Source organism: Anas platyrhynchos, chromosome 14 (genome assembly GCF_047663525.1).
Source record: "Anas platyrhynchos isolate ZD024472 breed Pekin duck chromosome 14, IASCAAS_PekinDuck_T2T, whole genome shotgun sequence".
Classification (NCBI taxonomy): domain Eukaryota; kingdom Metazoa; phylum Chordata; class Aves; order Anseriformes; family Anatidae; genus Anas; species Anas platyrhynchos.
This window is the reverse complement of record NC_092600.1, coordinates 547105-573764: the sequence shown is the minus strand read 5'-3', so window position 1 is coordinate 573764 and position 26660 is coordinate 547105. Positions and strand designations below refer to the sequence as shown.

General features: G+C 39.1%; 1 protein-coding gene across 8 annotated transcripts; it reads left to right on the top strand.

Moving 5' to 3' along the window:
* Window positions 1-89: 89 nt before the first annotated feature.
* RBM27 (RNA binding motif protein 27) lies at window positions 90-21337 on the top strand. Of its 8 annotated transcripts, none has more exons than XM_027468133.3 (21): window positions 91-265; window positions 1510-1628; window positions 2208-2332; window positions 3482-3573; window positions 4165-4358; window positions 5149-5409; window positions 5958-6191; window positions 7460-7594; window positions 9738-9887; window positions 11734-11881; window positions 12171-12324; window positions 13430-13693; window positions 13824-13952; window positions 14673-14795; window positions 15280-15354; window positions 15460-15624; window positions 16056-16160; window positions 16272-16463; window positions 17507-17593; window positions 18044-18154; window positions 18780-21337. In XM_027468133.3, exons 1-21 carry the CDS (start codon window positions 207-209, stop codon window positions 18864-18866), a joined length of 3009 nt encoding a protein of 1002 aa, XP_027323934.1. In that variant the 5' UTR covers window positions 91-206; the 3' UTR covers window positions 18867-21337. The 8 variants fall into 8 exon arrangements, with proteins under 8 accessions (XP_071879476.1, XP_027323934.1, XP_027323933.1 ...); XM_027468132.3 differs by having other exon boundaries at window positions 3479-3573; XM_027468135.3 differs by having other exon boundaries at window positions 92-265; window positions 5152-5409.
* Window positions 21338-26660: the final 5323 nt, after the last annotated feature.

Genomic DNA, 26660 nt, shown 5'->3' with positions numbered 1-26660 from the left:
GACCTCCGGGTCGCGCTCCCGGCCGGCCGCCATTGGCCCGCCGCGCGGCGGCGCCGTCGCTCCATTGGCCGGCGGCCGCCCGGCCCCGCCCCGCCCGCGCCCGGCAGGCTCCGCGGCGGGGCCGGGCGCTGGTTCCTGGAGCCTCGGCGGGGGAGGGGCCGGGGCAGCAACCGCCGCGGGCCGGGGGCGATGGTGGCGGCGGCGCCATGATCATAGAGAACGTGGACGCGCTCAAGTCCTGGCTGGCCCGGCTGCTCGAGCCCATGTGAGCGGGGCCGGGGCCGGGGCCGCCTCACGGCCGGGCCGGGGCCGTTGGGGCCGGGCGCGGGGCGCGGGCGGCGCTCGGGGAGGGCCGGGCCCGGAGCGCGGCGGGGCCGCAGCGGCAGCGGGACAGGGACACAGCGGGGCTGGGGCTGGGCCCGGCCGCAGGGAGCAGCTCCCGGCCCCCGGCCCCGCGGCTCCCGGGGGCTCGGTGCGGAGCGGCCCCGCCGGGCCCGGTGAGCGCCCCGCGCTTCAGGCGAGGCGGCCCCGCTTGGCCCTGCCCGGCCGTGCCCGCGCCCCGCCGCGCTGCGGGGCAGGAGCCCGGGAGCCGCTCCCGCGTGGAGCAGGGGCCGGGCAAGGTCAGGGAGGGGCAGAGGCAGCCGGCGGGGCCCTGCGCGCAGGGGCTGAGCGGGTGCGGGGGCTGTGAGCTGTGCTCTCTGTGTTGGGCATTGCTGTGTCTGGCGCGGCTCTCAGCAGCTCTCGGAAACAACCAAATTAATCCGCAGCCGCGCTGCCTGACTGACAGCTCGCTGGGAATTCTTGCACCAGTTGTCACCTGCATTTCTCTTTACGTTTGTTGGTTTTGTTTTTTATTATTTGAGATAATTTGGGGTCTACTCGCTCCATGCTATTTCCTTGCATTTTCATGGTTAATGTTATTAAAAAAAAATCGCTCCTCTCTTTAAATGTTAATTTAAAAATAAATCACCCAACTCCTTTTGGGTCCTTCCTACCCTCTGATAGCTCGCATTCACGTGTTTTTGAAGAGAGGCAGAGCGAGGAGCTGTGACACTGCCCCAGTGCTGCGGAGCAGACACGCGGTGACTTTCCGGGAAGTTGCTGGGCTGCTCTGGGACGGCCACGCTTGGCGGTGGCTGCGATGCGCTGAGGAAGCTGCAAAACACTGACGGCTGCTCAGTTGCCCTAGAGTTGGATCCTTGTTAAACAAGGCAGCAAGGTAGCTCTGCCAAAGCACGCCTGAGGAAGGGGCGAAGGACTGGGAAGGCTGCCAGCTGCAGCAGGGCACGGGAGGTGGTCACAAGGCGATTAAAGTGCCTGGCTGTAATTGGGGAAAAAAAAAATTGCCATCACAGACATCCCAGAGCAGCTGTGTCCATGCCGGGTGTCAGAGCAGCATCCCGTGGCTGTTGCTGGGCTTTCTGCAGTGGCCCTCCCGCACCAGCGCCCGTCTGACACGCGGTGGTTTGGGCGTTCAGCAGAATGAGGAATGGTTCTTTCTCTCCATAGATGTGATGCAGACCCGTCGGCTTTAGCCAACTATGTTGTGGCGTTAGTTAAGAAAGACAAACCAGAGAAAGAGCTGAAAGCTTTCTGTGCTGATCAGCTGGACGTCTTTCTGCAAAAAGGTACTGCGGGCTGTGCTTCTGTATCTCCTGTTCCCTGGTTTCCATTTCAGTGTGTGTGTGGGGGGAGAGTGATACGCTATTGTTTCCTTCAGAATATTTCTTGTTATCCATAAACTGATTATTTCTTACAGAGTGTGAAGGAACAAAAATCTTGTGTGTGTGTTTTTGTTTTTTTTTTTCACAAGATGGTTTTGTAGCCTGTCGTGTTCACAGTGGGTGGGAGGAAATCCTCCAAAATAAAAGCTACCACTTGATTTGGTTTTAAAACATATGTCGTGCTGCCAGAAGTTTCCATATCAGATATTTGATAACTTCTGAAAACCTGACCCACGTTGATCTCTCAGGCTTCTGACAAGCTTCTCAGGGCAATTTGGTTTAAATTCAAAGTGTTAAAAGAAATTGCTAACTCTGTAGCTAGCGGACTAACTGTGGATTTGATACAAGTTTCAGTCACGCTTGGCCCTTAGAACATTGCACAGTTGTAAATGTGATTGAAAGTAAATGGCTCTTCTGGTAAAGCCATTCCAAACAACGAACTTAAATTGGTATATAATCTTTTCTTGTCTTCTCTATCCTCAGAAACTTCAGGTTTTGTAGATAAACTTTTTGAAAGTCTGTACACAAAGAGTTACCTTCCTTCTCTTGAACCCACGAAAGTAGAAGCAAAGCCTGCAAGTCAGGAAAAAGAAGTCGTCAAGGAGGAGGTAACCTTTTTTTTTTTTCCTCTGCCTGTTTCTAATTTTCAAATTATCCCTGCTGTAACATCTGTGAGGCAAAATGCAAAAGCAAAATCTGTTTTGTTGTGACTAGTAATCTTTTTTTTGTCTCTGTGCATCTGAATGGAAATGGAAGGTGATCATTCCGAAAGAACATTTTACTTTTATCTAGGTTAATATCATTCAGAAATCCTATTCAGATGTCCCTGGCAATAAGAGCTGACAGTGATTTCAAAGGATTTAAGAGATGAGAAAGAAGGAAAAACATCCCAAATCGTTTCCTGTTTCAATTTTGTATATTCTGTATATCATCCAATCTTGTTTTGAAAGCAGGACCTTAAACTGGGCTATCCAGAGCCTTGTCAAGCCAATTCTTGAGTGTTTCTACCAATTCTTTATATATAATCTTAAACACGGATGAGTTTTTTTTTAATAAGCCTGCCTTTTAGTATTGTTTTGACTTCAAAAACTCTTAAATATTACTGCAGGAAAACTTTTGCCACCCAACTTTACAGTAACTTCTAAGCAAAGTAAAATGGTAGCAAATGCATGAAAATGTACAAAATGCGTTCAAACAGATTTACAGTACTGGGGAAACTCAGACTTGTAATACTGCGTTTGTTGAGGCCAGCGAGAAATGTGATTACTTCAACTATGTGAACAGGTTTGGGTTTTTGTCTTTTTTTTTTCTTTTTTTTTTCTGGCTTTAAAGCATTTATTTCAAAATGTGAATTACCGGCCTGTCTATGTTGAGAGAAGTAGTTCTCCTTTGTTGTGTTCTTACTATGAGATTCAGAAAATGCCTGGTTTGTATAACTGCTAATTCTAATGGGATAGAAAGTGGATATAACATTTGTCTTTTGTGAATCCTGTTTAAAAACAAAATTTCAAAGTAGCTTTACTTTGGAGCCTCTCCTCTAGAGAAAATCCTGAAAGATTTAAAGCACAGAGCCCGTCAACCTCTGCAGTGTGATTACTTGACGTGCTTAGGTATTCTGTGCAAGTAATACTTAAAATGTTGTTTTATACAAGATACTAACTCTGTTATGAAATTAATCTTGGTCTTTTTCTTTTCATTAAAAAAAAAAAAAAAAAGAAGCTATGCTCATGCTTAATTGGTGGCTGTCTCTTAAGCAGAATTTTCAAGAATCAGTTGAAGAAGAGCGGGATGGCAGGAAAAAGAAGCATTCTAGTCCACAGAGAAGCCGGGGAGATTCCAGTGAACAAAGGCTAGTAGTTGAACCAAAATGCTGATATCTCCTTCTGTATTTGCTGGCAGTCTTTAACTGAGGATTTTTACCTCTTTCTTAGGATTTTCGCAAAAGCAATGATTTCCTTCCCACTTTTCTCTGTCTGCAATGTGTTTCAGTGCTGATCTCATGCATGAGAACCCTTCACTAGATGTTAGTCTCTTTGGGAAAGGTGACAGTACTTTTCAAATGTTAATACCTAGGGATGCTCTCAGTTCCATTCTTTCCCTTGTTACATAAATGAAAAGCATTATTGGGGTGTGGCAGTGTTCTTACTGCCCCTCCCCTATACTTCCCCCCCAACACACACTGTCAACATTGTTTTTAGAACTTGTTCTGTTCATCTATAACTTCTCCACCTTTCCTACTTTTATTCATCCTCCTGTAGTGGGTTTCTATGAATGAGTGCTTCTGAATTTTTCTGTGTAATTGGAGAAATTCTGATTCAAATATTTTTTTTTTTTGCTGTCTAAACTGGACAGGATGGAAAAACGGTATGTTAATTTGCAAACTTGTTTTTGAATTGGGTTTCTCTTTTCATAAATATGGTCTACATATGTGTTTTTCTAGAACCAGAGAGAAAAAGAGAGATGATGGAAAATGGAGGGACTATGACAGATACTACGACAGGAGTGACTTGTACAGAGACAAGTCCAGCTGGCGACGAGGCAGGAGTAAAAGTCGTAGTAAAAGCAGAGGGTTAAGCCGAAGTCGTAGCCGCAGTAGGGGTAGAAGCAAAGACCGCGATTCAAGCAGAAATGTTGGTGAGTACTCAAGGTGTTGCTTTAGGAGAAGATCTAATGTCAGTGACGTGTGGTGACTCCTACATACTGTACAGTCTAGCAGGCTGTAGATGTCCTTGAGCAGTCTGAGCAAATTTTGAGAAATTCGTGTTGCTGGAATCATTAAGATGCTGTTCTTCAGAGTAGAATAATTAAGGGAATTGTGTTATTCACTAACCTCTTAATTTATTCACAGGTGTATATCAGTAGTTGATATTTATGCGCTGTATGTGTTAACAAAGCTGTTGATTTTTCAAAGACATGCTATGTTTTTGCTAAGTAGTATAAATCTCTTTCACTTTGTTATTGTATATTTTTAGAGAAGTTTTCTTTCTAATTCAAGGTGGTTACCACACGTTGTACTTTTAGGGCTAATTCAGAACTGTTGGAAAACTAAGAGGCACAGATTACCACACGCTTCAGTGTGTGTTGAGACCACTTTAGTTATTGGTTTGTTGCTTTTCTCCCCCTTTTTACTTCAAAAGAAAGCTGTAATCCAAGAAGGGATAAGGAGTAGATGAAAGAATGTTCATTTTGCAAAGAAAATATCTAATTTCTGAAGTTAAAACCCTGTTTGCATTATATTTAGTTTGTCTTCCATTGGTAAGACTAATCTGCTTTAAGAACAATTTCATGTGCAGAACACTGAATATTTAAGTAAATGTCTATGCTGTTGTGTAGTATCTTTTTTCAGGTCTCTGATGCACAGAACAAAGTATGAAGATGTACCTAATTTGTGTTTTTGTTGTTTTTTTTTGTTTTGTTTTCTAAGCAGAGCACCGTGAGAGATCAAAATTCAAGAGTGAAAGAAATGATGTTGAAGGCTCATATAATCCAGTTTCTGTGTCTCAAAGTAACTCTACTGAACAGTATTCTTCTGCACAATCTATTCCCAGTGCTGTTACTGTAATTGCACCTGCGCACCATCTGGAAAACACAACAGAGAGCTGGTCAAATTATTATAACAATCATAGCAATCCCAGTTCATTTGGCAGAAACCCTCCACCTAAAAGAAGATGTCGAGATTATGATGGTAAACTGTTTTCTAGTCTTCGGTTTCCTACCTCGTTTCAATAATTCTGTAACTTATTTTAGGTATTCAAGTTAAGTGTAGCAAGTCAAAATGCAGTAGATTGTGGTGTACCTTTATATGTAAAAATGCATGAATGCCCAATATTTTACTGGGAAAGGAACTTATCTTGCTGAAAGCAGTTCATTTGTAATGTGACAGCTGCTGGACAGAACATCAGGATTTTGTTCACAATGCTACAGATTTGCCTTGGCAAATAACTTAATGACTGGCAGTTCTGAAAAAGATTTCACTACATGTGTTTAATGTAAAACGTACGTATTCATGCTTTGTTTTTCCACAGCTTTTATTGTGCATACATACATATGTCTGTATGCTTTTATGGAAGATTACTATAATTTGAATTATTCTGAAACCTCATCTGATAATGTTAAGTCATTGATTGTATGTTTTCTTTAGTAAGAAATTCCAGCAAAAACTGAGATGACGTTAATTGTTGACAACTATTTTTTTTTTCCTTTAAGAAGATAATTAATTTTCTTGTTTTGCAGAGAGAGGATTTTGTGTACTTGGTGATCTTTGCCAGTTTGATCATGGAAACGATCCTTTAGTAGTAGATGAAGTTTCCTTGCCAAGTATGATTCCTTTTCCTCCACCACCTCCTGGACTTCCTCCTCCTCCTGGTATGCTTTTGCCTCCAATGCCAGGTCCAGCTCGCAATATGAGGATGCCAGTACCACAAGCTCATCCGCAGGCACCACCTCCTGTTGTGCTTCCTGTACCAAGTAAGTTAAACATTTTTCTGTTTTATTGTATGTCACAAAGTTAAAATGATGGCTCTTTCTGGAAAGGAATTTTTTTCCTAATGAAAAAAATTTGAGGTCTAATCTATTGAAAGTTCTAATACATCTGTGTTTGTACTATACTATGTGTTGTTCTTAGCAGCTGAGATCTGTTTTAGCTCAACAGCGATCTGAGTCTGTTCAACCTTTTTTCTTACCTCGTTGCATATTGTAAATTCTGTGAAGAAAAATCTTAGTATATTGGATATATGATTACTCTGTTTCAGTACTCTTGACTCCAGTTACACAATACATGCTGTCATAGTTGTAACAAGTAGCAGCAGTTATGGGATAAGAAATAGTTTCCATATAGGGTTAACACGAGGCAATTAGTGAAAAACTAGAAAACATTTTACAGTGGTAGTAGAAGGATCATTTATGAAATTAATCTTAGGGAATATAGTTGTTGTTTATGCTAGTTTTATTTCCAAAACAGTGGTGCTCCTGGTGAAACTGTGCCTGGCTACAATTACATGAAAGGCACCTGTAGATTATATCTGTTCATACACACTTAGTCTTATTCCTGCCTTTGTTTCCTCGGATTACTTATTTTCACAAGCCCTAGTAGCAAAAGCTTAAAATGGCAAAGGTAGGAAATACCATATTTACCTTATCTAAGGCAAGCTTTTCTACTTACCAGGATAATTTACTCAAAACTTTGCCTGAGCCTTTTAGAGGGTACTGAGTTGGCTTGCTGCTGTTCAGAGTTCTCTGATTGTAGTTGTGTTTTAGTACATTGCATAGGATTAATTCACTGCCCCTCTTTGGCTACATAGTAAATTGAAGTATGTGTATTGTATATGGTACAAACAAAGCAAAAATTAGTCAGATTCCTTGCCTGTTAATTCCTTTCACACTGTAGTTTTTTGTTCTAGAACTGTAATCTAAATGTTGCTGGTATGTCTTGCTCTGAATCAAGCCTTGATTCTCCATGGCAGAGCTGAGGGAGGAGCTGCTTTTGTTAATGCAAGCTCTAACAGTAATAAAGCTCTGGGGAAGAAAAGGAAGAAAAGTTGTTTTTTTTTTTTTTTTTTTTCCCCCTTCCCCTCCTTACTCTTCTTTCTGGGAAAGAGAAAGTGTTGGAATCAGAGTAACTTAACAGAGTGGGACTTCTCATGCATTGTGATTATTTACAAGGAATAAACAAATCGCACAGAATTGTTTGTACATTTTATCTGTGGAGTTTTAGTGATTCTATGATGTCGTTGCAGGACCACCTTTAACACAGTCAAGTTTGATAAATAATCGTGACCAGCCTGGGACAAGTGCCGTGCCCAGTCTTGCCTCTGTAGGAGCAAGGCTACCTCCTCCGTTACCCCAGAACCTACTGTACACAGTATCAGAACGTAAGCAAATTTCTTTTTTAAAATCTGCTTGGCATGTAAATTTAAAAGTTCCTCTGCTTGTGTAATTAGAAGTGATTACCTTTTTCTTCCTCCAGTGAATACAAATCTAAAAAGAAGTCTGATGGCTTTCCTTGTGGTCAGTGCATCATCTGCTGTTACTGTGTGAGATAGCAGTAGTATTCTGTCACTGTCTGAGAAAAGATCATTTGTCAGGGGCTTCTTTTCGGTTTCATATTTTCAAAATAATAAAACAGTAGGATAAGAAAAAAATGTGTTCATCTTCTAGCTGTTTAGTAGAACATCAGTAGAGAAAAGATGCATCTGCAAACCTGTAATTACTGTTTAACTTGGTCTTTATTCCTACCCAATTTTGGCTACTACTTCATATGAGAGACTTTTTTCTCTCATCTGAGTACCAAAATTTTCTTTAGGTTCTTCATATGCATTAGTATTTTATTTCTGTTGTTGTTTTTGTTTCAAAATTGACTTAATCCTGGCCTTCTAACTTAAGAAATAAAAAAAAGACTGCTTTCAATGGACATGACATCTTCCTTACAGAGCACTTTTTTATTTTTTTCATGAAAGGAATAACAAAATAACTGGAGAACCCCAAATCATTCAGTTTAAATCAAATAAAATGTATATTTCTTTGATAATGAAAATGGTAATGACATTTTCATGTTTTATGTGAGCAAAATAAGGTGATTAAAATCTGTGTTTTCTAATATACCTTTCTGGAATATTATAAATAATACAATGAATAATAATAAGTAATTATAATGTTTATTGTTCTTTTTAACATAAATATTCTAGATTTTATTCAAATGAGAGCTCCAGTTTATGGTCCATGTCATTTCCTTCATGACTTCCATGCTTTTTAGAACATCAGTCACTCAAATATCTTGTTAGGATCTCTGTTCAGTTGTCTCCAAGTGCTGTCAGGCCATGCTACCATCAGATTCTTTCAGCTTCAGAGCTTCTTCTAAGGAGTGATTCTATGTGTTGTAACTCATGGGGCATCTTTGACTTCAATTGCACTATGTAATTCTGTAATTCTCTTCTCCAAAACCTGTGTGGACATTGATTCTCACGTCCTGTTCTTGGACTGTTATGGTTAAACTGCTGATGAACTGCTCTTGCAATTGCACGAAGAATCTTGGAAGAGAAACTTGTAGTTCAGCTCACACGAGTTTAATGAAAGTTCTTGGCAGAGTCTGAAACTCCTGAGTGCAGATTCAGCACTGCATGACAAAACATCAGCGTTGAAGTTTTGAGGCATCTGTTTTAAATTGTCAAGTCTTCGTTGTCATTTTAGAACAAGGAGCTGACATGTAGAGTGCTTCAGGTCTTTTGGATCCCCCTGTATTGGCACCTGTTTCTGTTCCAGGATGTGCTGTGTTCCTATGGAGGCTTTTCATGGGTTTTATTCATTCAAGGTCTTGTATAGCTTTTCCATTTTATTGTTGGAAAAAATACATCATCTTTGATGTACCTTGGACTAGAGGAACAACATGAGTCAATTCTGTCATCTTGTGTTCTCACAGTTGTCTCTTGTAGTTAAGTAATCGTTAATACTTTAATGAAGGTAGGCAGCTAATCTCACATAAATTAAGATAATTTAATAGGTAAGTATTAGTCAAATCTCCTGATTTCTCAGCTTGCTTTGATTGGAATCATTTAAGCCCATTCTTCTCCAAAAATCCTTCCCTGAAGTAACATAATCTGTTAGTGCAACAAAGACTCAAAATCTCTTTACATCTCAGGATAAGATGTAAGAATAAATGCTCAAACTAAATATTTTGTTGCTCCCCGTGAAACACTGTCAGACTTAGTGAAGGATATGATACAGGAACCTCACTTCTTTTTCAGGCACTTCATCATCAGTACTCGATAGTTGTGATCTATGCACTTCGTACAAACAGTAGCAGTCGTTGAAGGGGAATATGCCCAAATAGACTTAGGCGTAAGTTGAGATGAGGGCTTTAAATAGCTACACACATTGGCTCTACAACCTCTGTTCTCTCTTCTCTTCGTCCAAAACAACTTCTGATTCTTGGACATCCATGCGTTTCCTTAAAGGAAAATTAACCCTGAGTCTTAAACGCATTTGAAAAATTCTTTCATTTCTCTCCTTTTTTTATAGATACATATGAGCCAGATGGCTATAACCCTGAAGCTCCTAGTATTACCAGTGCTGGTAGATCTCAATATCGACAGTTCTTTACAAGAGCACAAACGCAGCGTCCAAATCTAATTGGCCTAACATCTGGGGAGATGGATACAAATCCAAGAGGTAGGAAGGGTTTCTAGTCATTGCTGTTGCTATTTTTGTCCGAGAACGTCAACACTTATTTTCCCCTTTTTCAGGCTAAAAGCAGCATATTTTTTTTCTCACTGATCTAGTATTTCAGAGCAATTTTCAGACATCTCAACTTTTTTTAAAAATGCTAATACGACCATATTGAAGTAACAGCAGACTTACTGATTAAAAATAACCACTGGCTTGGAAATGTTACAAGGTTGGTTTGTTTTGGTGTTTTTTGGTTGGTTGGGTTTTTATTTGTCTTTAGCCTACAAAGGTACTTTTTGAGTGCTGTTGCTTCTAGAAGGAACAATGATACAGCAAGATGACTTTAAACAGTATGTTTTGAAGAAACTTCAGATTTGCCAAGGGCATGTTTAAGAGCTGGGGCACAGATGTGATGATCCACAATACTTGTCTCGTCTGGTTCAATAGTAGTTGCGAGGGGAGCTATCATGTTTTTGTACTTGATGGTCTGACTTTGTCAGCCAGATGCTATATTAAAATAATTGTTGCAGGTAGAATTCTAATTCTCCTAGCCTGTAGAAATCCCAGTCTACGTTTAAGTAATTCTGAATCATAAGTTGGATGAATGTGGATGTAGCGTGGCGTGTACAAAGTCTCTTTTAGGATAGAGAAGAAGTCCAGGCTCTTCAAAGAAATTTTTGTTCTGCTAGCATAGCTTTCTTTCTCCTTCCTGCTTTCCCCCCATGATCTGTAAGGGAAAAGTTGGTAAATTTCAGTGTTTATTGTTACACTTCAGTGCTTCTTAGTGGATTAGAAAGGGGTTTTTCCCAGTATTCCCTTCCCATGACTCATCCTATAAAGAATATTTTTAAATGTTATTGTAGAAATTGTTGTTGCTGTTTTCATCTTAATAAATGTCATAAAGGCAGGGTTGGGGCTTTATTGCTGGTCTCTCTAAGAACCCATTCCAGTTGTAAGGAATGGGTCTGTGTTTGGTTATGGTGCCTCAGGCCGCTTGTTTTGCTGCCTTTGTCAAGTACCTGAAAGGTTTACTCTAAAATCATCCTCCAATGTAAGACTGAAACTGTATGCCTGAAAAAGCCTAGTCTTGTTTTTTCTTACGAGTGTAATCAGCAGAGCTCTGGCATATATAAAAACCACAGAAAATTGATTTACAACTCAGACTTCTTTTTAGGAGTTGAATATTTGGCATACATAAGAAGCCAACAGCAATAGCGTAATTTTCAAATGGATGTAATAAATACTTGGCAAATTATGATCTAGTGCTTTGGATTTGTGTTTGTAGAATTTGCTTCAAATAATAATTTTAACATCTCTGAGAATATAATTTCATGCTGTAGCTGTGCTCAATTGACAGTTGGTGTTGCTGAAAACTGGATGGAGGGGTGGCGAGGGGATAGCAGTGGGAGGAATGGGTTCTTGGTTGCCTTTCACTATCAAAGGTTAATTCAGGGAAAGTTGGTTGTTTATTAAGCCCATGCCACATTCCAGAACTCTAACCCAAAATCTCAGAATGTAGTGGGTTGTTTTGTTTTGTGGTGCTGGTGGTCTGCAGAACCTAAAGCTTCAGTACCTGCAAAATTAAGTTTTGTTTTTGTTTCTTCCAACTGATATTAATCTTGAAGGTCAAAAATCCCATCTCTGCTTGCAGGACTAAATGCTTGTTTTCCTCAGATTGATTTGTTAGGCTAGCAAGCAATCTCTGAAGTAACTTTATAAACAGAACGTAGTCTTATTTCTTAGGTTTTTAAAATCATCTCAATCTTGTTATTTAAATGCAAGCTCTGTCAATGTTTCCATACATGTATGATAAACAATACATCTTTTCCATTCCTTTCCTTTCCTCCAGCTGCCAATATTATCATCCAGACTGAACCTCCCATTCCCATTACGAATAATAGCAGCAATGTAACTAGAGTTGTGCTTGAACCAGACAGCAGAAAACGATCTCCAAGTAGCATGGAATGTCCACCGCTGAAGAAACCATGGTTGGGAAAGTAAGAATTAATGACTGCAGTTGACTAACTGGAATGCACTTTAATGTTATCGGTGCTGTAAATAGAGCGATTTGTTAGTCCCTGTAACTTGAGTGGGCTGAGTCAGAAAATCTATGTCCAAATAATAATCGGAGACTAACTACTAGGGGGTAGGGTAGTTCGGTTGTTGTTACTCTCTAGTCTGTACTTCTAATGAGAAAATAAAAGTTAAATGTGTATTAACAATGGCTGCCCTACTTCAGTGCATTTATGTCTTTCTGAACAAATATCTTGTTCTCGTTTTCTCTAGGCAAGCAAATAACAACCAGAATAAGCCAGGATTTTTGAAAAAGAATCAGTATACTAATACAAAATTAGAAGTTCGAAAAATTCCACCAGAAATGAACAATATTACACAGCTCAACGAACACTTCAGTAAATTTGGAACTATTGTAAACATTCAGGTAAAAAACAAAGTACGATTTTATTTCTGCATGTGGGTATTTTATTTCCCCTGGAGCCTTCTTGAATACAGTAGCCATACTTTGTTTCTGAGAAATCTTAGTGGAGACTAACAAAAGTAAGTAATCAAATTCAAAAAAGCCTTTTCTTGGTCCTCTGCCTTCATGAGGTCTTATAACATTTGAAAGTCTTGCAAATTTAACAGTATCTGTCAGGCTTTTGAGCAACTTGAGCATAAATTTTGAGAGAGATCTGCCAGCAAATTCTGTTTTGTATGGAAGTCCTGCATTATTTCTTAGGATTTGGGCAATGATGCTACAGGAGAGTCTTTATGCATCAGTTTATTATCATTTTGCATCCTAGAATTGGCTCAAATTCAGTGGTGTTTCTTGCATTATAAGAAGTGGAAAAGCACTGTAGAAGCAATATGCAGGTAGTTGCATTGTTAAAGTACTACTTAATTTCCTTTTGTTTTGTTTACGCAAAACAATGGCCTCCAGAGTCCTTGCTTAGAGGTCTGAATAAAGACATACCTGGGAGGCCTCCCTATTTCTTGAGTTGACGGTTTTAGACTAGCCCAGAAGATGGTAATTAAATGATGCATTTAAAACACATTACCTCAACCATATCGTACTACGAAGTATGTTTGTATTTCTGTGATGATTAATTTTTAGGGAAAATTTGTCTTTTTCATGATTGCTGGATAATGTTTCTTTGGAAATATGGTGAATCTTTGCACTATGTATCCTTGGACAATGTTTTTATTTCAGAAGAGTAGAATAAAAAGCTTTGGGCTTTGTATCAGCCTCTTCAGTCATATCCCAATAGTGTTTTACTGTGCTTTGATTATCCAGTGATACTTGGTGGAGAAGTCTCTTTTATTATTTATTTGATTTTATTTTACGGCATATAGTCTTTGCTGTAATTATGTGTGTTTTCCAAAATGTACTTGGCTTTAATTATATAAAATAGTTACCTTCATTTTTGAGCTATTAATATCGTTAGATATTCCACTTGTTCCTGCAGATTATTTATAGGTTGGTTTGCTACTGGTTGAGATGTTTTCTTTCTTGAGAATTAATGTATTTTTATGACCTTTTGTTTTAGGTTGCTTTTCAGAATGATCCTGAAGCTGCACTAATTCAGTACGTAACTAATGATGAGGCCAGGAAGGCAATTTCAAGCACAGAGGCAGTTTTAAACAATCGGTTTATAAGGGTGTTGTGGCACAGAGAAAGTGAACAGAATCCCCCATTGCTGCAGCAAGCACAGCAGCAGTCACCCTCACAGTCTCTTCATCACCAGCTTCACCTTCAGCAGCAAGCCCTGACCACGCCTCCAGCCGTAACGATGCATAGCAATATGTCAAAGGTATGCTTTCATAAACACACCTTCGATATGCTGAAGGTTATCAGTGTTCTTAAGTGACAGCTGTTAGGCTCTGTACTCTGCATTTTTAAAGCTTTCTCATTTATTTTTTTTAATATCTGTTGATACACAGGCAATGAGTAAACCTCTGGCCTCTGGTGCCTATGTCCTTAATAAAGTCCCAGTTAAACGTCGCCTTGGAGCAGCAGGTGGAAGTCAGTCTGATATAAGTCAGGCTGGGGCTGTAGGAGAGGATTCTCAGGTATGTTTCTGAAAGCTGACCATCTTCATACTCGCTTAAAGCTTTTACCCATTAGCTGAAAAAGGGACCTAGCAAATAGAACTTGAAAATTCTGTTCCTAGTAGATTTCTTTATCACTGAAGTTCTATACAATGTGGTCAGTCACTTCTTAGTTTCATTAGCTGCTTATATATACTAGGGAGAATTATTTCAGAAACAAAGTACCACTATTTTAAGTATCATCAAATATTTTTGGCAGTGTTTCCTATTAAACAAATTTGACAGCCTACATGGGACGTCAGCTTTTTGTTGATAAATCTGATTGCTTTTCCCAGTGAGGTATGGTGACTGTTACTGCCTTATTTCTTTTAAGTGTTTGATCTGTAAGCGTGATGTTAGTTTGTGTTACCAAGCTGAATATAGTGCAGTTACAAAAGATCGGCTTCAGCAGTGTTCCTAGTGGATATTGGGATACAAAGGCAATTTTGGATAATGACTGAAATAAATTATCTTGTTAAAACATTTTCTGCAAAAGTGTGTAACATGATTGCTTCCAAGCAAGTTGACCATTAGATTAATGACTTTATGCGTATATTTTAATTTATGAATTGTTGCATAAATCTGGAAGCTTGGGTTTGTTTTATAGAATATCTCCCTTTAAACTTTATGATGGTGGTATATCACATTCATTTTAACCTATTACATATTTCTGTTTGTGTGTGTGTATTTTTACAATTTCAGACGTTTCCTACTTCTACAAGCCACTCAAAAACGGTTTACAGTACTTCAAATTTAAAGACACCTATGAAGCCTGGTGCAGGGTCTAAACCTCATGATGTGCAAGAAGCTCTTAAAAAAAAACAGGTGCTCTGCTATATGTTGACGACAGTGTAGTGGTCAAAGTACTTTAAAAAGAAAGGACTGAAAGACACATTAAACCTCAAATACTGCTATGTAGCTTTCTACACATGATCAGTGTAGCTTTTATGATTCACTTTTGCAGATGCAGGTTGAGGATTGGCGTTTTTGTTTTTAAAGAGCGAGCGATAAGGGGTTGTTGATATTTCTCTGGTTTTAATCTCTGTAGATGTGAAAACTTAAACAACAGCACAGGATATTCAAGGAGTGTTGGAAGGAAAAGAAAAAAATAATAGATTACCTCAGAGCAGGAAGTGGGCAAGTTTTAATTGTTACTTTCCAGATCAGATACATTTAATACTAGTGTAGTTCACAGACTAGTAGTTTTTATTATGGCTCTTGCTTACATATCTTGAAGAAGAAAATATGACATACAAGTACGTACAATGCTAGACTGCTTTTTCTGATTCAAAGAGTTTTCTTCTCACAGGAGGCAATGAAACTCCAACAAGACATGAGGAAAAAGAAGCAAGAGATGTTAGAAAAACAAATAGAATGTCAGAAGGTAAGTTTGGAATGGCTTCCAGTACATGTGTTTTGATTTTTTAGGCATCTGTTCAGTGCTGTTCTTGCTGAAGTTTTATATTCCTGCTCTTTTATTAATACATAGATGTTGATATCCAAGCTGGAGAAAAATAAGGCTATGAAACCAGAAGAGAGAGCAGAAATAATGAAGACCTTAAAAGAGCTAGCAGGAAAAATATCTCAATTAAAGGATGAGTTAAAAACTTCATCTGCAACCTCTACACCATCAAAATTAAAGTCCAAGACAGAGGTATTTATTGTACAAGACACTTGGTCATCAATCTCCTATAACTGTTTCTAATGATGTGTCCTAAAAACCCAATGCTGTTAGATCAGTGTACTTCCCACCAGTATTTTGAATTTGAGCGATAGCTCAAAACTACTGCTTGGAGAACCAAGCAGTAGTTTTAAGTACCTTGGGTGACCCAGTTTGCATATAACCTACTCGAGCTTGTTCCTGTTCTGAAGTATAGAATTCTGGGTCCCTCCAAAAGGTGGGGAGAAGCACATGGAGGCAAGTAAAACAAACAACTGAATTTAGAGGAAAATATGGAAGTTGTGTGCTGGTTCACCTTTATCTTTTATATAAATTTATTGCTAAAGTGGAATTAAATATTAAAAGCAGACATTTGTGTTCTGCTTTTCCCATGCACTTTCTCTTTCTATACATTTTTCTTAAAGGCACAAAAGGAACTTCTAGATGCAGAACTGGACTTCCATAAAAGACTTTCTTCTGGAGAAGACACAACTGAACTGCGAAAAAAGCTAAATCAGTTACAAGTAGAAGTAAGCATGTCTGCATTTATGTTTCTAATGTATTTGATATATAAATGTTTTAAATCCTTTCAAGCTGCGGATAAGCTTTATATATTATTTGCCTTTTTTTTTTTTAAACAGGCTGCCCGTTTAGGTATCTTGCCTGTTGGTCGAGGAAAGACAATGCCAGCTCAAGGAAGAGGAAGAGGGCGGGGTCGTGGTGGGAGAGGAAGGGGCATGTTGAATCACATGGTGGTAGACCATCGTCCCAAAGCACTAACAGTTGGAGGATTTGTTGAAGAAGAAAAAGATGAATTGTTACAGCACTTCTCTGTAAGTATTAGGTTACGTTAAATAGAGAAACTGGAGAGGAGAGTTGGAGATGCAAGTCTTTATTTCTGTAATACAAACAAATTTATCCTGAATTCATGGAACAGGCTATGGATAACCAGTTTCAAGAGTTATCAAGGATGCAAATATAATGTCTTTTATAGGTGATTTACAGTAGCTGCCCAATGCATTCCTTTAATAGGAAAAGCCAAATGGCTTCATCTTATTAATTCTGTAAGTTAAACTTATTTACAAACTTGTACAGAAAATAGCTGGTAGTTTGCAAGCTGAGTTAATCGATATGTTAGTATCAGACCTGAGTTAACACAATAAAGGATAAACACATTGGACATTTCCTTCAGTTAACACTACCCAGAATAAAATGTTTCCTTTTGCAAACCTAGTAAATTTGTAAGGGAGATAATCTAATACTTCGTAAATAGATAAAATTGTGTTTGTGTTTGTTAGTTTGATGCTTTGTCCTGTTTTGTTTTTTTTTACATCTATCATTGCTGTGTACATTCAAATTTTTAACATTATGCACTATACCATTTCTAAAGATGCAATGTTCTGTTAATCTAGCCATACTAGACTTTTTTTTTCCTGTTCCATGAAAAAAATGTTCTGTATTTAGCATATTCAGGAGCTATATAGCAAAGTTTGATTCCTATTGATCAAATCTCTTCTTTTGCAAGTAAATAAGCTCTAAAGGACTTAACAGCTCTGTAGTAGTACAACATTGAAAGGCAGAAGATATAAAGTGGTGAATTCTCTGGGTTCACTTGTCAGCTATATAGTGCCTTTTCTCCTGCAAAATAAATCCCCACTTATTAGAATGTTAATAAGTCTGAGCTGTTGCCCAAAAATACAAGTACAAATGCTACAGCGTTGCCAGATGATGCAGCTGAGATTTGTCTCTTTTCTACCCAAAAAATAGCAAGGTTTCAGTAGTGCTGTGATACAGAACAATGTATTTGTAGTACATGATGATCATGTTTCTGGAGGAGAATATTACTATTTTTCCTAATCAGTTTTTCCTCTTACAGAAATTTGGAGATATTGAAGACCTTCAAGAAGAGGATTCCCCACTAAGTGTTGTTCTAACTTTTAAATCTCGCTCTGAAGCTGAGAATGTAAGTGAAATAATGGATTATTTTTTTTCCTGGTTCCAAACTACTCATGTCTGCCTTCTTGTGTTTTAAAATTGAGCTAGCTTTGATCCTGCTATTTCAAGCTAGATAGTGCAAATACTTGCTGCTTTTACATATAGTTTGTAAAAGGTGAAATAACTCGTGTTTAATAACATGAGTTAGTAAAGGTCTTTTCTGATGTAGGTTCAATGTTCCCATCAGTGTAGAACTCTTAGTCTTTTCAGATTGATAGTAGATGAGCATTGTTTATAGGTTCAGGTTTAAACGAAGTTGCTCTTGGAGACTGAAGCAGATGATTATTGTGTGTTTGAGATATTTTGATACACCTCTGCAGTGATAGGTGTTCACTGGGTCTAGCTCATTATTGATGATCTTAAAAATCCTTTACTTGATTCTCTTTTTGAAAATACGTTCATTTTAAACACAATGTAGGCTGCTAACCAGGGATCCCGGTTCAAAGACCGAAGACTACAGATATCATGGCACAAACCTAAGGTACCTTCTGTGTCAACAGAAATTGAGGAAGAGGAGCCTAAGGAAGAGGTATGAAAATATGTTGATAAAGTTATCACTCTTTTAACAGTCTAAAAGCTATGAGCTCTTTTCAGATAGGTTTTTTGTTTACTGAGAAATTCCATTAAATGTTTCTGCAAGCCAGAAGCTGAACTGTTTTTCAATAGTCAGGTACAACTTCCATGTTTTAAAAAAGGAAAGAAATAAATAAATCCACTCCAAAATCTTAGATTTTTAAATTGAAATGATAAACATCGCATCCTCACATATGTACATGCTGCTAATCGTTTTTCACTTTATTAATTCTCTACTGAGGGATAAGTTCTGTACATGTATATTCTTAGATTGTAATTATGAGCACTTTAAGGCTTTTAAATGCTTTTCTGCCTAGGCATTTGACAGAAACTTGTTTCAGAGAGGGTGGGTGGTTGTTTATTCCTGCTTTCTTTGAAGTTTGGCTTTCTTTCCCTTTCTTATGTGTGAGGCTACTGTTCTTTCCCTAAAGCTTGTGGAAAATAGTTGTGTGCATTTCAGTGAGATTTACAGTAACAAGAACCCGATGTAAAGAGCAATGGGGAGGCTGTGTTGTCATACAAGTTTCCTAGGATACAGCATGGAACTTCTTTGTTTAAAAACATTTTTTTTCTTTATCTAGGAGACTGAAACCTCAGATTTATTTTTGCATGAAGATGATGATGATGATGATGAAGATGAGGATGAATCCCGTTCTTGGAGAAGATGAAACTTGATGTTGGAAATGTATAATTTTAGGAATATAGTTCAAGCTATATCTTTTAAACTTTTATTTAAGAAAGTTGATGAGCCAAAAAAAGCTTTACTTTCTTTTCAAACCACAAGATTTAAAGTGAGCAAAGTTTGTTATAAAAACATTTCAGATAAGAGCTGTGATGCCAAGCTAGCCAAAGGCCCAGTAACTTTTTACAGAATTATCAAGCTCACCGGGGTGGTGATTCTTTTCTATTTAAGAAGGTTAAAAAGAGAGAAAGAAAGTGAATATTAGTATTTTCCTGTCCTATTTTCGTGTCACCTGTATTACCTTGTTTTGTTTTTTATAATGTGATTGATTTGTTAGCTTATAATTGAAAAGTTGTTACAGGTTTTATTTAGCAATATTACAGGCTTGGGGGAAAGACACAAACTTTCATTAAATGTTATGAAAGAAAAAATGCCTCATTTACTAATTGAAAAAAGGTAGCATTTTATTTCATATGCAATCACTCACTGTAGAAATTATTTGTGGCTAAGTTCATCCTTCACTTATTTAAGGATGTTTGAAGGCCACACAGTTTCTATATTCTGCTTTTTGTCAGAGGAGATGGAAAAAGTAATTCAACAGGTTATTACTATAATATTGTCCAGTTCACTTTGTTTCTTCAAATCCTGCTTCACAAAAACATCAGCAACGACACACGATTTGAGTGAGTGTTTGAGATTTCCTTTCCTTTATACTTAAATTAAAGTATAATTTAAATTATACTGTTCATCTATTGCATCTCAGTATTTGTGAATATGATGTTTTATGCTTTCCCCAAAAAGAATGAAATTGGGAACTGCTCACCAGCCATTAGAAACTCTTCTTCTATCCCTGTTTTATTTATGTTCAAGCCAAATCTATAAAGTGTTCAGAGCAAAATATTTTTATCCAAAAAATGTCAGTCTGCTGGTCAGCGAGCCTTCAGAGTAGTGTTCAGACCTGGTTTGGGAACGTTAACCATTTATCTTCAAGTATAGTTTTGTTCAGACACATTTAAGGTGAATACCATTACATTCTTAGTTGCCTCGTCACTTTACCATATTAAAAAAAAAAAAAGAAAGAAAAAGAAAAAGAAAACACACGCCAAAAATGGTGTATAATAATAGAAATTAGTATAACAAGTTTAGATGCTTAAGCCATGTATCTTAACTGTTATGTGGCTTTTGCAGTTCATGAACATGTGTTATCTAGGAAGCGTTTTCCTTAACTCTCTGTATTTGTACCGTACACTTTTCAGTACATTTTTATGTACTTTTCTATACAAAATAAACAATGTCGGTGCAAAACCGTGCTCCTCTTTTGAATAGTTTACCAGAATTATTTGTCAGCAAATTCCCAACTAAAAAAAAAATTGCATCAAGACCTCTAAATTTCAGTGGCTCTGAACTTAGCTAATGACATGGAGTTGAGCAAGCCTTTGAGTTTACTGTTCCCCTGTTACCTTTTTGCTGTGGTGGAATATTAAAAATCAAAATAGTATATTTTTTTTGTTTCCTTGTCAGTTGAAGATAATATGCCTTTCAGTATTCTTCTTCATGTTAAAACCTCTTTTTATAATTAGGGCTTTCCTGCTAATACTGAGGCTAAATTACATACATAAAGAAACAAGGGAAAACCAATTCTACATACTTAGAACGTCTTGATTTTTCTCCCATCATCTCTAATGTTTTTTTTTAATGTCTGTGGCTCAGTCAGTGTATATTTTGAAAAATCCATTGCAGCAACCATATTTGAGTCCTGACAGTTTAAAAATTATAGAGGGAACAAAGGATTTATATATTTTTTTGTACAGAGTTTTTTCTTAAACTGTATAATTTTGTAAATATTTTGCTTTTTGTGTACTAAAACTACCAGCGTATAGATTTCAATAAGAACTGTTGTATTTTTGTATTTGGAAAATGAAAATTACAGTGAATGAATGAAGCTGTAAGAAAAATTGCAGTAGCCTTTGACACGCGTAGAATGGGATTCCTTTTCATATGGTTTTAGCTCTAAAATGACACCTGATTGGCACACTATATTCAGGGACACTTGCCCTTTCCCACACGTGCTGGCTTTTCAAGTTGGGCAAGACAGGAAGTAAGCGACTGTGGTAGCTTTATTTAATGATTTTTGGAGAGCTTCACATGATTACTTTTTTTTTTTGCCTTTAGAGTACACATTGGCAGGCTTACATAAATCCTCAAGTGACATCCCAAACATGATTTGTAAATGCTGAGGCACAAAAATGAGTTGTGCCTCTGAACTCAGCTTGTGTATTGAAAGCATGCTATTATTATATTATTGGGGATTTAAGTGATGGGCAGCATAGCAGTATCTGACTTGCGGTGTTTAAGGAGTAGAAAAGATGCTTGAAAGTGACCTTCATTTTGCCAAAGCTTTCCTCCCTGTACCTTAGGATGTATGTACTAGGCAATATTAAACTGTTCTTTTTTTTTTGCGTGTGTTTTTTGTTTATTTTAATAGGTAACATGATGGTACAGCTTGCTTTATGGTAACATTTTATTGTGAAATTAATGAACTTCAGAGAGTACATTAGATAGAACTTATAATCAACACTGGGACTTCTGTACACCAGCAAGTATATTTACAGGACATGTATAATAAGATGTTACCAGTCTAAGCATAGTGTATGAACATTGAAAGTGTATGTGATAGGAAAAGAAATTATCTGTTACATAGAATCATACTTACCTCCCTTTCATTATCTAATTAAGCTAAGCAGAAAGAACAAAACCCCAACAGCTAAAAGGATAAATATGAAAACAGTTGCCTGCTTATTGTGGAAAATCCAACACTTTTTTTTCTTAGCAAAATCATGTGAAAAGGAATAAAGTTCCTCTTGGTGTATAGTAAACTTGTACTATAGTTTTTACAAAATTGTGAACTTGTGTAATAGTATAATAGGAGATATTGTTGAATTTCTAACTGTTTATACATTTAAATTCATATATGTAATGTTTGTTTTATTGATTACAATCTGAATTTCTAAGATGCATGTTGAATTTTTGCAATAAAGATATACTATGGAATGGTTCAAGATTTAGAAAAAATGAAAACTAACTTAAATAAATTGGACAGCAGAACCATTCAGAAAAAAAAAATACAATTATCACAAAAAGAGCGTTATCACTTCTTTTTTCTGGAAGTATGTGTGAAGGGTATTTATTTGTGGAGAATGCAAGCAAGTTTATTTTGCTTAATAGTGAATGTTCATTAGTAATTGCTGAATCAGGTAGGAGAAAAATCAAGTGCTTCAGTGCTCTGAAATTGTGCAAATTAAGATAGCCGACTTGTTGGGAGAAGCCACAGGTGATAAGCCCCAGTCATATTTAAGTGGGAGCAGAGTTCCAGTAAAGACAATGTTACACTCTGGGGACAGTTCAAAATTCTAATATAAAAAGAAAACTGTTTTATAGATTACAGTGGATTCCATGGTCTCTTTTACAGATTTCCGGTGTTGCTGGGTTATTGAAAATAGCGAGTGCAAAACCAAAAATTGTATAAATGCAATCTTTAACCCCTCAGCATTTTGGTCTGAAAACTAATTTATTCTTTTACTCTATTTATCATTAACTTTATCTTCGGTCTTTCCTTCTTTTTTTTCTCTTATTCTAGTTTCTCTTATTCCCTTCCCTTTCAATCTTGTTTTCATGAATGTAACCATTTGTGATCTTTTCTTACACTTTTCTCACATTCCTTTTTTTTTTTTTTTTTTTTTTTTTAACCTCCTGGATTGTTGGTGTGCTGCAATAAGACTTTTGGAAAGAGATGTTTTACAGGGATGTGATTTTTTTTCCCTCCCTCCTTTCTTCACTGCGTTCATTCTGAGGGATAGGGGGAGGAGTGGAAAGAACCTGCTAGTACATTTAATTGTTGTGATTATTCTCTCTCTCTCTCTTTCTCTCTCTCTCTCTCTTTCTCTCTCTCTCTCTCTCTCTTTCTCTCTCTCTCTCTCTCTCTCTCTCTCTCTCATCTCTGGTCTGCAATATAAATATTTTAGAATGTGAACTGGCTTTTTGTTATCGTAGAACAGAGTTCTCGTGATAAACCTATGCCTTTTGCCCTATTTTCATTGTCAATAATTGAATTTAGGAATCCTTCCACAGTCCGCTTTCCTGTGTATAAATAATCAATCACCAACTTATCCTCATTATTTTGCAAGATGCAATAAAATCCCTTGAAGAAATGGAGTCTAGACATTGAATGGGAAATATTTTGTTCCTTTTTAAAAATATAAAAAAAGAAAAAAAAAAGAAAAAAGAAAAAAAGCATTTTTCTGTATGATCAAAATTAATCTTAATAGCAAAAAAAAAAAAAAAAGGAATAAAAAAATCAAGAAAGGGGGATAGCATTTTCTATTTGTGTACGTATGTGGCTTTGGATTATTTTTTCCCTGCCTTTTTCAAATATTTAAATTTTCCCTGTTAAGGAAAGAACTATGTTTTAGTAGGATGTGACTAAAGCAACGGAAAGGAATTTCAGCCATTTTAAAGAAAGGTACGCCAAGTAACTGCTTTAGCTGAACGAATACATAAAGGTAAATTGTTGCTCTAAGAAGAGGTTCCTGGCCTAATATATTAGTTACACTTCTGTCTGTATGAAATTCAATAGTAATTGTATATAGAGAGGTTTCTCAAATATGGTAATATAATTTTAATTTTTCTTGAATTGTGGGATCCGGTTGTCTTGTGTATCCGTTGGTAGTGTAACACCTTTCTGCTTCCTCCTTGTCAGGAGCACTGACACAAGCGTGCGGCTGAAAATGGGGAAATGTTTTGCCTGGGGTTGGCCGGTCCCAGCAGCCTTCCCAGCGTCCCGGCTCCAGCTGGCCGAGCAGCGCGGTGCAGTGCTGGGCTTGGGGTCTGTCCTTGAGGAGAAAGCGATGAGAACCTGAAGCCTTTCCTAGATGTAAGGACTCTGTAGGCAGTTAAACAAGAGAGCTATGCCAGTGCTTACTGTTCCAGTTCCTCTAAAGAACACTTTGGTGCACTTGCGCTGCTGGTTTCCTGTTTGTTTATTTGTTTACTTCTATGATGGATCCACAGTAGCAGTAACCACCATTGGTTTCACTAGAAGTTTTTCTCTTTTTTCCTCAGAATTGCCCCCAGAGTGTTTCCGGCTGATGCGGGTTAATTTTAGGGTAGATTGATCTGTGCTAGACCCTGGGCTTGTGGCTCTGCAGGTGGGAGCCAGATGGGGGAAGCCAGCGAGGGACAACAGCAACAGCACGGTGCTTGGCGTCGGGCACTCGCCCCGTGAGGTTCAGCAGCGCCCAGAAAAGTGCCCTGAGGTACAGAAGTGCCCTGAGGTACGGGTGGGGGGTGCAGGCGACAGAAAGTGCCTGCGCCAGGGAAGTGTTCAAAGGGCTTTGACCCCCATGCGGGGGCCTTCTGTTCAGCTGTAGGAGCCAGGTGTAAGCGGGTGAGCCGTGTGGGCTGGAGAACCTCACAGGGCGCTGGTGAAGCTCCCCTGCAGAGGGCAGGAGAAGGCCGGGAGCTGCTCCGCGGCACCCGAGGTGCTTCAGCATCCCTCGGGTGTTCCCCCCGTTGGAGACGGATGCAAGGGGCAGTTAGAAGCACCAGAACCTAATGTTTATCTGAACTTGTTGCTGCTGTTAGAAATCTGCATCCTTAAGTATCTGCACGTTGTGAATATTGGGGCTGAGTTCGCATCACTCGGTTAAAAGTCAGACAGCTGCACGAACAGAGCGTTTCCCCTCAGCAGCTTGTCCCAGGCCTGCACACGGAGCTGTGCCCCGCAGCGCCTCGATCGCTGCTTCGTCTGGAGCGGTGGGGGTTGCTCCGAACAGGGTGCAGCCCAAGGTTTATTTTTTTATAAAACTGAGCATATTACATTGGCATTCAGCTGCTGGAGCTCATCAGCTTACAGTTTTTCCACGTACAAGTCGGGGGCCAGCAGTGTCCTCCACCTCCTGCAGTTACCGGTGTCCGGTGCCTGCGCCCCTCTGTGCCCTCCTCCCACCCAGTGCCCACCCCACAGCATTTTCACTGCCCTCTGCTCCTCCCTGCTGAGGCTTTTGGGGGTTAGTTGGGACTTCTGCAATAAGGATGAAGGGCTCAGCCAGTGCCCAACACTGCCTGAGGACAGGTGAGTGCAGCCCGTGTTCTCACACCCCTGTCAGGCAGGGGCGCCTCGTTTGGTGCCCCAAGCGCGCCCAACGCAGGCCCGCCGCTGCCAGGCTGTGGCCACGATGGCAGGGGTGGGGTGAGTCCGTCGGGCTGTGCCCTCCCCTGCGCTGGCTGGTGTTTTTTTTGTGTCATTTGGACCTTGAGCAGCAATGACTTGGGGGAGAGGTTTCCAGAGGGACACCTGTGCCTATTCCCTGCCCGTCCAGGTTCGTGCAGGGCCCGCAGAGAGGCGAGCGCAGCAGCGCTGCCAGCGGGCTGCTTGGCTGGTGCCTCGAGTCTCGCCCCTAGCTTCATCCGTCCATGCACGGTGGATTGTGTCTCTGGGGAAGAAGGGAGATGCAGAAAATTTATTGGAAACCATGTAACACAGGGTTTATGTTAATCCCAGGATAAATATATTTTAAAGCAATATCTTCTGTGACCCTAGCAATGTTCATCCAAATCTAATGCATTTTACTGTGATTTGTCTGCTTGCTTTGTTTTCAATTTGATCTTACATGCGCTTTCACAATAGGAAACTCAGTTATGATGATACAGATTTTTATATGCTGCTGTGTTTTTTCAATATTTTCCTCCTTGATGTCTTGTTTTTAACCCTGGCATAAATTGAAAGTTTATAAACATATTCAGCTGTGATCTTGCAGCTTTCATATGACCCAAAAAATCATATTAATAGAAAAAGCTGATGTTGTGGTTTTTAAATTTGTGATTGCACAAATACTGAATATTGCACGCATAAGGCAGGACCCTTTTGACACTACAAGAAATGATAATTTTCACTCTGGCCACCTCTCAAAAGAAGAGCGGAGCGCAGCAGCTTTCCTCTGCCGCTCAGTGGCTGGGTTGCTGGTATCGTTGGTTTGATTTGTTTGGGAGCCAAACCTCCTCTGCTCTTTGCCTTGGTCGTGTGAGCGTGGTAAAGCTCCACGGTACTTCTGAGGTAAAGTAGTCTATCTGGTCTGCGCATGTTATACTGGTAGCCTTAAAGCACTTCTGCTCCGTGATTTATTTAAATGGTAATAAATTATACATTTCTGGCACTTTAGTAATTCATGTGAAAATTATTTGGAGTCAACTCAATATAATGTACCTCTGCGTGGTCTCTGGTGGCTAAAGATATGTCAAACAATTTCATCCACCCTTCGTTTTCGCTTTTTAATGTGACTTTGGGTTATCTGTAGGTCAAAGAAAAGTGATGAAGAGTTCTCTAACAAGCAAATTTCCAACTTCTGATACCCAAATTAGAAAAGTATAAATTGTGATAGACGTATGTGTAACTTGAAACGTATTTAGGCCTATAGGAAAGTATTTTTACAATTAGTGATGCAAGCCTTTGCACGGTTTGGGCCAGAGCCTCCTTGCTTACCCCACAAGCAGGGGCACAGACCTTACGGAGAGCAAAGGTTCCCCTCTCGCTGTGCCAGGCACTGCTGCTGCAGCGAAGCCCCAGCACCGCTGCCCTCGTCTCCTAGCACAGCAGTTGGTGTAGCAACATCTGGGGCTGTTGCAGGAGCTGGGAGGAGGGATGGGCACCCGTGGAGGCAGCCCAGTGGGGAAAGCAGACCCTGCGAGTCTCGGTGCTGCTGAACCTGCTTCCACACAGGAAACA